The following is a 14346-nucleotide window of genomic DNA, read 5'->3' on the forward strand; positions in this document are numbered from 1 at the left end:
CAGTAATGATCAGATATAATATATATTATACAGGGAGCAGTGATATCAGTAATGATCAGATATAACACATATTATACAGGGAGCAGTGATATCAGTAATGATCAGATATAATATATATTATACAGGGAGCAGTGATATCAGTAATGATCAGATATAATATATATTATACAGGGAGTAGTGATATCAGTAATGATCAGATATAATATATATTATACAGGGAGCAGTGATATCAGTAATGATCAGATATAATATATATTATACAGGGAGTAGTGATATCAGTAATGATCAGATATAATATATATTACACAGGGAGCAGTGATATCAGTAATGATCAGATATAATATATATTATACAGGGAGCAGTGATATCAGTAATGATCAGATATAATATATATTATACAGGGAGCAGTGCTATCAGTAATGATCAGATATAATATATCATAGATATTATATATCTTCTGGTAGTAGCTTGCAGTAATATTACACCCAGATGACTCAGTCTCAGCACTGAAGGGGTTAGCAGTCAGGGGGCGTGTCCGGACTACATTTCCCGGCAGGCTCCTCGGGGTGACGTCACACCTAGAAGCCGGAGGATTGAATGACGGACACAGAGAGAGGTAATACTGTGATACTCATATAAATACTCCCTGTGTCTGCTACTACAGTGATATAGTGCTCTGATAATACTGTGTCCTGGCGAGGAAACCCCTCAGTGACTGAGATAGATATATATTGTACACACACATGCTGTGAGCGGAATACTCTGATACTACAGTAATATAATACTCTGTGACGGGATTTACTGACGCTGACCACTCAGGGAAGATTAGAAACATAGAAAGTCCATCTGAGCCAGTAACAAATATATTATTATTTAATATCCCCAGCATTATAGTGTACTAAATAAAATATAATATTGCAGAAAACAATGAGCTGGAGACAGAAATCCCATTTGACAGTGAATCTGTGGGTGGATAAATCACAGTCAGTGCATAAAGCAGGAAGATGAAGTATGTCCGTCCTCCCCTCTGATAGACCTAGTAATAGTGAGTGCTCCCACTTGTGCCTCATAGCAGAAGCCACAGTGACGTCAGAGAGGGTGACAGAGTAACAAGTGGCTGCAATGATACAATGTATCCAGGGATGGAACACAGAGTATCACAATGTATCACTGCGGAGAACAGTCAGGGAGAAGCCAGGGGCACTGTGCCTGTAGCTTCAGACGTCGCATCACAGTCCAATATAGACAGGACTCTGTGCTTCTGTGGTTGTCAGTCCCATCTCATTAGAGAACATCAATACTAATCCACACAACCTGTGTACAATGCAGATCTTTCGGCATTTATTACAGTGTAGACTTATTTCTCTACCTGCTATGAGGAAAGTCTGCAGTATCTCCGGATCAAGAAGATTTATATACTACTGACCAATAACAAATAATCCAGAGTATAATAATGAAAAGTCTGGTTAAGAATCTCACACAGTAATAATTAGGAATTTGACAGAGATGGCTGAACGTTAAATTAAACTATTCTATTATTAATACATTTAGATTTGGTTCAGCACGGTGTGTGTATGTATGTATGTATATATATATATATATATATATATATATATATATATATATATATATATACACACACACACACACACACACACAAATACTATATGGAGTTTATGGACAAAAGCATTCAGACACTTGACCATTATTCCTACAGGGACTGTAATGACATTGTATTCAAATACATATACTTTAATATGGAGTTGGTCCCCCTTTTGCAGAGATAACAGCTTCCACTGTTGTTGGCTTTCCACAAGATGTTGGAGTGTTTCTGTGGGAATTTGTGCCCATTCATTCTGTAGAGCATTTATGAGGTCAGACACTGATGTTGGACGAGAAGGTCTGGCTCGCAATCTCTGTTCCAGTTTATCTTAAAGGTGTGCTATAAGGTTGAGGTCAGGGCTCTGTGCGGCCCAGTCAAGTTCTTTCACACCGAACTCATCAAACCATGTCTTTGTAGTCCTTGCTTTGTGCACTGGGTCCCAGGCATGTTCGAATGAACTGTTGCCACAAAGTTGGAGGCCTAGCATTGTCCAAAATGACTTGGTATGCTGAAGCACTAAGATTGCCCTTCACTGGAGATAAGGGGCCTAGCCCAAACTCTCAAACACAGTCCCATACCATTATCCCTCCTTCATCAAACTTCACAGTGGCATAACGCAGTCAGGCAGGTAACGTTCTCCTGAGATGCACCAAACCCAGACTCGTCCATCTGACTGCCAAACAAAGAAGTGTGATTCGTCACTCCACAGTCACATTTCCACTGCTCCACAGTCCAGTGTCGGTGTGCTTTACACCACTCCATCCGACGCTTGGCATTGGTCTTGGTGATGTGAGGCTGCATGCAGTTGCTCGACCATGGAATCCCATTCCATTAAGCTCCCACCGCACAGTTTTAGTGCTTACATTAATGCCAGTGGAAGTTCAGAACTCTTCAGCTATGGAATCAGCAGAGCGTTGGCCACTTTTACGCACAATGCTCCTTAGCAGTCGTTGACCCCGCTCTGTGATTTTACGTGGTCTTCCAATTTGTGGCTCAGTTGCTGTTGTTCCTAAACGCTTCCACTTTCTAATAATATCACTTACAGTTGACCGTGGAATATCCAGCAGGGATAAAACTGCACAAACCGTCTTACTGCAAAGGTGGCATCTATCACAGTACCACAGTATCACACATCCTTTCACAGTACCACAGTATCGCACATCCTGTCACAGTATCGCACAACCTGTCACAGTACCACGCATCCTGTCGCAGTACCACGCATCCTGTCGCAGTACCGCGCATCCTGTCGCAGCACCGCGCATCCTGTCGCAGCACCGCGCATCCTGTCGCAGCACCGCGCATCCTATCGCAGCACCGCGCATCCTATCGCAGCACCGCGCATCCTATCGCAGCACCGCGCATCCTATCGCAGCACCGCACATCCTATCACAGTACTACGCTTGTAGTCACTGAGCTCTTCAGAACGACCCATTTATGTATCATAAATGTTTGCACATGGAGACTGCATGGCTGGTGCTGGATGTTATACACCTCTGGCAACAGGTCTGATTGAGACACCTCAATTCAATAATTAACAGGTGTAGCCAAATACTTTTGTCCATATAGTGTGTGTGTATCACTCGATATATATTAGATAGAGATATGTGTCCTTTTGATTGTTGCGTTATTCATAATCCCATTTAGTTTTATTAATGGGTGGGAGATTCTCTGCAACTTAACACTACTTTAATTCTAACCAGAGAGAACCCTCCAAATCATGTTGTGATGACAGTGGTCAGAAATGATCTGGGTAAAGTTGACATTGTCCATTGATGATATTTATAATGTGAGCAATGAGGAAACCGATGCGTGTGTGCGTGCGTGTCAGTACAGTGTGCGTACTGTGTGTGCGTGTGTCAGTACTGTGTGTGTCTGTACAGTGTGCGTACTGTGTGTGCGTGTGTCAGTACTGTGTGTGTGTCGGTACAGTGTGCGTACTGTGTGTGCGTGTGTCAGTACTGTGTGTGTGTCGGTACAGTGTACATGCCAGTACTGTGTGTGTGTGTGTGTGCGTGCGTGTGTCAGTACTGTGTGTGTGTCAGTACAGTGTGCGTACTGTGTGTGTGTCAGTACAGTGTGTGTACTGTGTGTGCGTGTGTCAGTACAGTGTGTGTGTCAGTACAGTGTGCGTACTGTGTGTGCGTGTGTCAGTACAGTGTGCGTACTGTGTGTGCGTGCGTGTCAGTACAGTGTGCGTACTGTGTGTGCGTGTGTCAGTATAGTGTGTTCGTGCGTTTGTCAGTACGGTGTGTGTCAGTACTGTGTGTGCGTGTGTTCTGTGTGCGTGTGTCAGTACTGTGTGTGTGTCGGTACAGTGTACATGCCAGTACTGTGTGTGTGTGTGTGTGCGTGTGTCAGTACTGTGTGTGTCGGTACAGTGTGCGTACTGTGTGTGCGTGTGTCAGTACTGTGTGTGTGTCGGTACAGTGTACATGCCAGTACTGTGTGTGTGTGTGTGCGTGTGTCAGTACTGTGTGTGTGTCAGTACAGTGTGCGTACTGTGTGTGTGTCAGTACTGTGTGTGTGTCAGTACAGTGTGTGTACTGTGTGTGCGTGTGTCAGTACAGTGTGTGTGTCAGTACAGTGTGCGTACTGTGTGTGCGTGTGTCAGTACAGTGTGCGTACTGTGTGTGCGTGTGTCAGTACAGTGTGTTCGTGCGTTTGTCAGTACGGTGTGTGTCAGTACTGTGTGTGCGTGTGTTCTGTGCGCGTGTGTCAGTACTGTGTGTGTGTCGGTACAGTGTGCGTACTGTGTGTGCGTGTGTCAGTACTGTGTGTGTGTCGGTACAGTGTACATGCCAGTACTGTGTGTGTGTGTGTGTGTGTGCGTGTGTCAGTACTGTGTGCGTACTGTGTGTGTGTCAGTACAGTGTGCGTACTGTGTGTGCGTGTGTCAGTACAGTGTGCGTACTGTGTGTGCGTGTGTCAGTACAGTGTGCGTACTGTGTGTGTGTCAGTACAGTGTGCGTACTGTGTGTGTGTCAGTACAGTGTGCGTACTGTGTGTGTGTCAGTACAGTGTGTTCGTGCGTTTGTCAGTACGGTGTGTGTCAGTACGGTGTGTGCGTGTCAGTACTGTGTGTGTGTTCTGTGTGCGTGTGCCAGTAGTTTGTGTGTACTGTGTGTGTGTGTGTGTGTTCTGTGTGCGTGTGTCAGTACAGTGTGCGTGCATGTGTCAGTACTGTGTGTGTGTGTTCTGTGTGCGTGTGTCAGTTCAGTGTGCGTGCATGTGCCAGTACTTTGTGTGTGTGTGTGTGTCAGTGCAGTGTGTATGTCTGTACAGTGTGCATGCCAGTACTGTGTGTGCGTGTGTTCTGTGCGCGTGTGTCAGTACTGTGTGTGTGTCGGTACAGTGTGCGTACTGTGTGTGCGTGTGTCAGTACTGTGTGTGTCAGTACTGTGTGTGTGTCGGTACAGTGTGCATGCCAGTACTGTGTGTGCGTGTGTCAGTACTGCGTGTGTGTCAGTACAGTGCCAGTACTTTGTGTGTGTGTGTACTGTGTGAGTGTCAGGCTTTGGTCCTATGTCTTATGGGTAGTCAGAGCTGCACCTGACAGTTGGGTGAAGGTGTGTCCGGGACAATGGTTAGACAGGTATAATACTCACCTGAGACGTATGACAATACCTGTGTCTGCACTTCCCTGTTATAGTCTGAGCATCCTGGAACTTTGTCTTCAGTCACCAGCTGGACAACACCCAGCAGGTAATCTCTGCAGTCACCAGGATATAATAATACAACGGAGCAGGGGGAGCTGGTAGCTTATCTCTGTGTTATTACCTACAGTGTAACATCCTGGTAGAGTAATCAGAGCTTTTACAAATGATTCTTATTGCAGAAAGATTGTGTGTGTCTGTGTGTGTGTGTGTCTATGTATATATCTGGTGCTTGTGTCAGAGTGATGATGTCTGTTGTGGGAATCGGCACAAGGAGAACAAAGCTCTTCTTGAGCTCAGATGGATTCTATGTTTGGGAGTAACTGGGTGTAATGTGTCCTCTCCGGAGGTATCACAGCAGATGTGGGGATATTATAATGTTCTGTATCACACAATCTGACGTGTGTGGTGATTCGGTGCAGGACAGGTCACCATGTCAGAAAAGAAGCCAAAGCGGATCTTGGTGACCGGAGGGTCCGGCTTGGTGGGGAAAGCCATTGAGAAGGTGGTGGCGGACGGAGAGGGGCAGCCGGATGAGGACTGGATCTTCGTGTCTTCCAAGGATGCCGACCTCACGTGAGTACAAAGATAAGATGTGTCTGAGGGACAATATACAGGACGGGTGTAAGAACAGCCCCCGCCTAAAACCTGCCAGAAATAATGCAAAAACCTTCTTCTTTTATTTTTCTCATCTTTCTTTCTGCAGTTTTGCTATTTTTTTTTGGTAGCAGAGTTTGTGTGTTTCTTATTTTGCTATTTTGCATTACTGAAGCTGGAATTTATCCTGACATGTCAAATGGGGCAGAAATGCACGTTCTGTATAATTTATAATCAGATATGTAATGTCCCAGTATATAATTATTGCAGAAAAAAGGGGCATAAATGGCGCCACCTTGTGGCTGGTGATGTGAAGTGTATTCGGAGCCAGCTGTTGGTGTGTTTGTGTAATATTCTGCAGGTAGTAGGTGAGATCTATTAGATGTATTTACAGATTTGTGTTGATGTTATTGTCATACCGCTCACATAGAGATTAAGTACAAGGTGGTTTGGGGGTAATAATCTGTTCCCGGTTCTCCAGCTTCATATTTACTTATTATGTATTTATATATTATTATCATCTGGATTAGGGCTCTCGCTGCGTTATAATATGTCTGACATGTCCTAATACAGGATCTAATTAGTGAAGCGCTGTCTCCGTTTCATTCATTCATACATATATACAACAATGTATCTTCTGTCTGGGATCTGTATCATGTCTCCTGGTAGTGGTCAGTATTGTGCAGTGTATCCCGGTACAGCTAAGCATTGCTCAGTCCTATAACAAATGTGATATTACAGCCGATGTCTATTATCTGTTTAAATATATTTTGCTGCTAACAAAATAGTATTTTTATTGCTCCATGTGAGTGATTTGTGGGAGAGACTTTCACATAAATATGGAAGTAGTGAATGACTAATTTCTGAAAACAGCAGCTCTGACATTCAAAAAACGGAGAAACAATCCCTATATTTAGGATTTATCCTCCCATACAGTATATCAGAAGTACCTAGTTCAACTGAGCTTTATTCTTGGTGTAAATGTGGTTAGGGGGATATTACATGATAAAGGCCGGTATGGGGATGTCCCCCCCCCCCCCCATCCCCGTGTTCTGTAATGGTTCAGTCTCCGGTTTTTCCTCCATTGCAGGAACGCAGCGGACACCCGAGCTCTGTTCCAGAAGCATAAACCCACCCACGTCATTCACTTGGCGGCGATGGTGGGTGGTCTGTTCCGTAACATGAAATATAACCTGGATTTCCTGGTAAGAAATGTCGGACAGAGGAGAGTTTTGTACGCAAGTTACCCGTGTCCTGCAGTGAGCGCTACGACCGCCATAATGTAGGGAATTCAGAAATGTCTTTATACATTGTTGCAACATTCACTCTGGTATATTTAAACTAATCAGTTTCTCTGTAGCTCTAAGCAGTCATTGTCCTGCAGAACTGAGACCTCTATCTGTTCAAACTCAGTTGATACATGTTGGCCGAAATCTCTAACTCACAGAGAGATTAATAATCACTTTAAAATATGATTACTTTTCCACCAAAAAGCAGCAGATACTTATTTTTATTTTTTTAATGTAATTATATGTATACATTTTGCATTACATGATGGGTTGGGGGTTATGATTGGGGCAAAAACACTAAAACTGATCAGACTGTTAATGAGCGGAGCCGCCAGTTGGGCTTTTTCCTGGCAGAGGTTTTGTCAAAATGTTCTCAATGTCCCATTCTGAATGGAAGACGTAGGGGCGAGTCCTGCAGACGTCAGATCCGCTAATGACAAGGTTTGCTCACAGCAGCGCAGTATAGAGCGCAGGGCCGCGCTAAAGGCTTGTCTGAGCCTATTCAATATGAAGTCTACTTATACCTCTGTGAATCTGCACAATAATGTCTCTGGATAAATATGGGGCCTTTTTATATAAAGGTTTTACATGTCTATCACAATCTAGTCAGCGACATTAGTGGCAGCGTAAGAGGACGAGTATAAAACACAAGTATTTTATAATTGGCAATTAATCCATCTTATCACAATGACCATATGAGGAGATATTTGGCCTGGTGGGAACATTGTCCTATATCAGATTATATTCTCCTTCCGGTAAGGAGGAACCTTCAGGTTATCGATGGTAGCGGTAAGTGGCCGTTATTGGACTATATGTTCTGAGGGATTAACATCATCTGTGTAATATATCTTCTTCCTTTCCAGAGGAACAACCTGCATATTAACGACAATATCCTGCACTCCGCGTATGAGGTGGGGGTACAGAAGGTGGTCTCCTGCCTCTCCACGTGTATCTTCCCCGACAAGACCACTTACCCCATCGATGAGACCATGGTAAGTAACCCCAATCATGTGTGATATAAAGATTGAGATATATACTGTATATTACTTTAAATCTGCCTTCTCCTGGAAATTCTCTGCAGATTCACAACGGACCTCCCCACAGCTCGAACTTCGGGTATTCCTACGCCAAGAGAATGATTGACGTCCAGAACAGGTAACGGGTGACCTCCATAATGATGGATGTGCTGGGGCTGTGTGCAAGGGTATAGTTAGGAATTGTCGGGCCCCATAACACAATATAGCAGGGCCCCTTCCATCTTGTACTTCAGGTCCTGGCAGGACTTGTGTGGTCACAGTACATGGGCAGTGAGTCCCAACGCTCCGCATATAATGTCTACGCTTCCACCTCTTACCTTCCTGGGTATAATCCCCTCTTTATGGGAATACGGAGGGATGTCCCTAAACATTAGTATAAAGCAGCATGTGGGTATAATGTAGGAATAATATGGTAATATAGGAGGAATAGATTTCTGTATGTTCATTTCTAATCCACTAGCTATTGAGGTACAACGCCCCAATCTCCGCAGTGACCCATTTCTCCTCCTCACCCCAGGGCTTACTACGAGCAGCACGGCTGCCGGTTCACCTCCGTCATCCCAACCAATGTCTTCGGCCCACATGATAACTTCAACATCGAGGACGGCCATGTCCTGCCCGGCCTCATCCACAAGGTGTATCTGGCTAAACGTGAGCATTTCTTTATGTGACGCTGGGTCAGGCTGGCACCTGTCATGTAATGCTGGTACTCTCCTTACTGTGCCTCCTCTCAGATAAATCCACTGTCCGTAGTTCTGTAGTTCTGTCCCTTCCTTTCTTCGTCTGCTCACTCAGTAGCTTTGTCACTTGGTTATTACCGTTATGTTTTTGATGTCTATTTCAGAAAACGCCACTGCACTCTCCATCTGGGGCACCGGGAAACCGCGCAGGCAGTTCATCTACTCTCTGGTGAGTCATTTCTCTCCATTGATGGGGGCTCCAGAGATGCCAGCTATTAAATTTGGGGTAAAATAGAAGAAATTACAACTACTGTATTTCACATTATGTTTTCACTTGGCATAATAATGTTTAGAAATAACTGAGGTATGTAATTGGCATCAGATAAACCTGGTGATTGGGTTCACCCACATGCAATCCGCTGTAGTAACCACTGTATCTCAAATGGAGAAACGCGTTCGCTTATGGCAGTGACTTCTGATAAATCTCCTTATTAAACTAAAGGTATCTAATCTTGGAAGTTACATGAAAGTTTTTTTGTGAATGATACAATGGTTCCCTTGTGAAGTTAAGGAACAGTGACCACTAATTACATCCCCAATACTTCTGTTATTGGGTCTATTACAACGCAGTTCACCTACCTCAGTTGAACTAGTTCATGGTTCCTCATTATCATCATTGGGATCGTTATACTAGTTTCTTTAGCAGGAGCTTATCTTTGCCCCAAATTAAATATAACAAAGAGCGGTTGCTATTTGCTGAGAGTTATGATTATGGCAGCTAATTACTCCTTTTATGCGCTCTGCGGCAGAGGAACGGACAGCTCTGTGTTTCAGTAGAGATCTATAATTTCTCCATATTAAATTCAAACCATTTCTTCTCTGTTTGAGGTCTGCAGTCGGCTCTTTTAAAGAACCAGCGATGTTTTCTGAGTACTGGTCTTTGCCAGTCTTTTATATTTCTTAATTTAGTGCCTGTCTCTCGACTAGTCTGTGATTCCACCGGCTGGTTTATTATTATTATTATTATTATTATTATTATCATTTATTTGTTGGGCGCCACAGGGTTTTCGCAGCGCCTTACATAATACGAACAGTAGACCATACAGGGTAAACATCACAGAACAATAAACACTAAGTACCAATGCTTCGGACCGGGCAGACATATGGAGTGAGGGCGGAGCAGAAGAGTCGGTATGAGGACAGGAGGGGAGAGGGGCCCTGCTCATGTGAGCTTACATCCTAAGGGAGGGTGGATAATACAGGCACGAAGAGAGGCAGTGATGCAAGGGAGAAAAAGGGACCAGGGGAGAGGAGGGAGAACAAGCAGAGTGGATGAGGGGTTAAGTGGATGGTTGGTAGGCTTTCAGGAACAGGTGAGTTTTGAGTGCCCGTTTGAAGGAGCACAGATTGGGAGCGAGACGGATGGAGCGAGGGAGGTCATTCCAGTGCAGGGGGGCAGCTCGGGAAAAGTCTTGGACTCGGGAGTGGGAAGAGGTAATAAGAGTGGAGGAGAGGCGACGGTCGTTTGCCGAGCGCAGGGAGTGAGCGGGAGTATGAATGGTAAGGAGGTTAGAGATGTAGGGAGCAGTAGACTGGGAGAGAGCTTTGTAAGTGGTAGTAAGGAGTTTAAAGAGGATTCTGTAGGGGAAAGGGAGCCAGTGTAAGGCCTGGTAGAGAGGGGAGGCAGAGGAGGAGCGACGTGAGAGAAAGATAAGTCTGGCAGCTGCATTGAGTACAGATCAGAGCAGGGCGAGATGGGAGGCCAGTGAGGAGGAGGTTGTAGTAGTCCAGGCGGGAGATAAGTGCATGGATGATGGTTTTGGTGGCGTCTTGTGAGAGGAAGGGTCGGATGCGGGCGATGTTGCGCAGTTGGAAGCGACAGGCTTGAGCAACGGATTGGGCATGGGGGGCAAAAGAGAGAGAGGAGTCAAGGGTGACACCAAGGCAACGGAGTTGCGTGACAGATGAGATGGTAGTGTTGTTAACAACGATAGAGAGGTTGTGGTGAGAGGGGAGTCTGGAAGGAGGAAAGACTATGAGTTCCGTTTTGGATATGTTTAGTTTTGGGTCATTCCTCTTACATCTAAAGATACTGGAATATATATGGGGTCACTATTAAAATTGTTTACCCCACCACTCCAATGGATTACCCTGCTCCAAAATGTTTTATATTTTTTATTCTATATCAATGCAGTGAACAGAAAGTTTGTGTTGAGAATGAAGTATACACAATGTTAATGTCCCTTAATTGTGTTATTGGCTTTTCTGCTGTTTAGAGGCAGAATCAGAAGCCTATCCCAAACTATCTACTTGTGAGCTGTCATCTGACAAGTATGAAGTGAGTGTGAAGAGATGGGGGTCTGAGGTCACCCCCTCCCCATCTCTCGCACTGTAATCAATCTTGGCAGGAAGCCAGGAAGCCAGGAATACTGTGATTTTTTTTTTTTTATACTTTGTAGAAACAATGTTGTTGCCTCAGCAAATTGTGGTTATCAGACTGAAGAAAAAAAGGTGTAAGTAACTTGTCTGCAATCTGGAACTTGTAGTTCCACTACAGCTGGAATTACCAAAGCCTGATCTAGACTGTGGGTGTCTTTAATAAGACGGGGACCATTATTTTTCCCTTGCATCTTATTCCTTAATATCCCCCCTCATAATAAACAGATCGTCATTGATGGCGTAATATTGTGCTGGTTCCAGAAGCTTAAATCTGTCGTTTCTCTAGGATCTCGCCAGACTGTTCATCTGGGTGCTGAGAGAGTACAACGAGGTGGAGCCCATCATCCTTTCCGGTAAGACAGTTGCTGGATATATCTATATAATATGAGATGAATGTATTTGTGTCAGACGCTCACCTGTGTGTCTTTCAGTGGGAGAAGAAGACGAGGTGTCTATAAAGGAAGCAGCGGAGAGTATTGTGGCGTCCATGGACTTTAAGGGAGAAGTTATTGTATCCTTTCTAGTCTGTATGAAGCAGAGTTTGGGGTACAAAAATATTGACACTGTCGGCCTTGTTTAGAGTCGGACAGAATTTATAGTAGAATTGTAAGTGTAAATTGTTCCCGTAACTTACATAGTATTTAGAGGGGCACACCTCTGTACCTACCTTATGGGCCGGCGAGCAAGTGTATCATGCACAGCGACCTGTGAGGCAGTTAAATAAAAAAAATGTTAGAAAAATAAATAAAAATTGTTCTCCCCCACCCCCTCCCCCCCCCAAAAAAAACCAAACAAACAAACAAAAAAGAGCACAAGGGTTGGTTATGTTGTTTGGGAGGGGGTGCAAACCTGTTGGGTTTTTTTTTCTGCTTTGTTTTTTAATACACCAAGGCCTCATGCACCTGCTGAAAGTACCCGCAAAATATGGGTCTCTAGGAGACGTATCTGCCGTTGACTTCAACTCAAGATAGCATGTAAAGAATGTGGACACAGCCTTGCATTGCTCGGCTCCCCCGTTCCACCCCTCTACGCGCCGAGAGGTGCAGCGGGCAGATCCATCTCCATCAGAGGGCAAACTGAGACTGATCTTTGGCCAGAAACGCGTTTTGCGCTGATCAGAAGGACTTGTGTCCAACTCTAAATCAGGCCCCGTATGTGGGACCTTGTAGGATAGATTTCAGTCACAATCCACCTACAAATGTTAGTTTTATTGTTCTCTTTCAGCTGATTTAGTCATTGAACAGTAACATCTGTGCCCACATTGTGGAAGAAGTGTCTGAAATTGTGGGCTCCTGTAAGTTTATAAATATATATCATAGTTTGGGAATAATGCAATGACAAATTTTTTGTTTTTAAAGCTTAATATTAACCCTATATTTTGCAATGTTGCTCTCAAACAACGTGAATTTCACATTACTTTTATGTAATAACTTTTACATTTTTTTCCTTTCCTTTCCCTTAGATGTTGCTAAATGTTCTGACAAATGACCAATTTCTCAAGGTTTGGGAGCCATCATATTTTTGAAATGGTAATTTATATTAAAAACAAAGCCCATCAGGTTTTGTTTGTAATTAAATTGCCATTTTAAGAAATTAACGGCCAAACTTGGAGAATAGGCAGTTTGTCAGAACCAACACTTAGGGATATATTTACTGACTGTGTTTACAGTAGTTTGTTGTTTCAGAAGTTCCAATACTGATCACTAGATGACAAATGAATACAAATTTTTTCCTTGAAATTTTCACTGCTTTCCAAATAAGGTGTTAAGTTCTTGTCTAACACAATTCTATAACACTGCCACCTACAGATTATACAAAGGTATTACATTCCATCAATTTAAAATGTGTCCAGTTAGTGTCTAACTGATTGATGGAACTCCCAACAATGGTGGTAGATCAGTGAGATCTACCTCCATCAGCAGTAAAGCGAGAGGGTAGAAATAGATTTCTCCAGCACATAAAGTGTTACATTTTTGCCTTTAAAAAAAAATTGGTTCTTTCTCTTAACGGCCCATTCAGTTTGACACCACAAAATCTGACGGACAGTTTAAGAAAACGGCCAGTAACAGCAAACTGAGGAAGTACCGTCCCGACTTCAAGTTTACCCCGTTTAATCAGGGTAAGTAACTGCCCGTCCTCTAGTTTATCTGTCATTAAGGATGAAGCCATTTGTAATTACACAACTATTGCACCCGTCCTACCTTCAGTCTTTGTCTAATAGGGATAAGGACGATAATACATCAAACCCAGGCAGACAAAGGGGTATTAAATGCTACGTTTTATTTGGGCAACGCCAGTTGTGTTTGACTAACCTGTGCCGGTGTTGTGTGTTTTATTTCTAGCTGTCCAGGAAACTTGTAACTGGTTTAATTCCAACTACGACCAGGCCAGGAAATGAAATCAGCGGGGACATGAGATATTTTATTGATACGCCGGACACTGAGACTCTGCACGTGTTGGATATTGGTTGTGGGTTTCGGGAAAAGGTGGAACTAATTGTCTGTGAATGGTCGATGGATGATCCTCTGTTCTTCATACAGCCGGACGCACCACAATCTGTCGTCTCTCTCTCCAGGATAAAGCGGATATATTGCCCCGGAACAGACAACTAGCAGTCTTATACACTATATCTTCCTTAATGTATCATCCAATATCTTACAAAATAAGCCTTCAATCACTTCATTTCTCTTTAATTATATCTATGCAAATACAATAAGGATAAGTCAATAATTAAACTGCCGTCTCTGCTTTTTATAGAGAAAATAATACATCCATTATGCAGAAATTTGGGTATTGTTACAGTTACTTTAGGCGATCACTCACCCTGGGGCGTTGAGTACTCCCGTCATCTTCCACCACTGTGCTGACGCGTTTCATAGCTTACTGTAAATCTCTCTGTACAGAATGTTTTATCTGTAAGCCATTGGTGGTGGGAATAGAACTTTCTGCTGGAAATTTAGTTCTGTGATCTAATAAAATAATTTATCCTATTGCTGTATTTTTCTGGTCTTAACAAGTCACAATGTTCCTTCCAGCTCGTGTGGGCAA

The 14346-nt window shown here is 43.6% G+C and overlaps 1 protein-coding gene across 3 annotated transcripts; it reads left to right on the top strand.

Moving 5' to 3' along the window:
* The first annotated feature begins 553 nt into the window (after nucleotides 1–553).
* LOC142158022 (GDP-L-fucose synthase-like) lies at nucleotides 554–14288 on the top strand. Of its 3 annotated transcripts, none has more exons than XM_075211600.1 (11): nucleotides 554–616; nucleotides 5679–5832; nucleotides 6944–7058; nucleotides 8006–8134; nucleotides 8224–8297; nucleotides 8697–8830; nucleotides 9024–9088; nucleotides 11585–11651; nucleotides 11730–11809; nucleotides 13318–13417; nucleotides 13641–14288. In XM_075211600.1, the coding sequence occupies exons 1-11, from the start codon at nucleotides 598–600 to the stop codon at nucleotides 13694–13696; spliced, it is 993 nt and encodes a 330-aa protein (XP_075067701.1). In that variant the 5' UTR covers nucleotides 554–597; the 3' UTR covers nucleotides 13697–14288. The 3 variants fall into 3 exon arrangements, with proteins under 3 accessions (XP_075067701.1, XP_075067702.1, XP_075067700.1); XM_075211599.1 differs by lacking the exon at nucleotides 554–616 and adding an exon at nucleotides 5202–5305; XM_075211601.1 differs by lacking the exons at nucleotides 554–616; nucleotides 13318–13417; nucleotides 13641–14288 and adding exons at nucleotides 5199–5305; nucleotides 12761–12805 and having other exon boundaries at nucleotides 11730–11844.
* Nucleotides 14289–14346: the final 58 nt, after the last annotated feature.

Source organism: Mixophyes fleayi, chromosome 5 (assembly GCF_038048845.1).
Source record: "Mixophyes fleayi isolate aMixFle1 chromosome 5, aMixFle1.hap1, whole genome shotgun sequence".
In the NCBI taxonomy this organism is placed as follows: Eukaryota; Metazoa; Chordata; class Amphibia; order Anura; family Limnodynastidae; genus Mixophyes; species Mixophyes fleayi.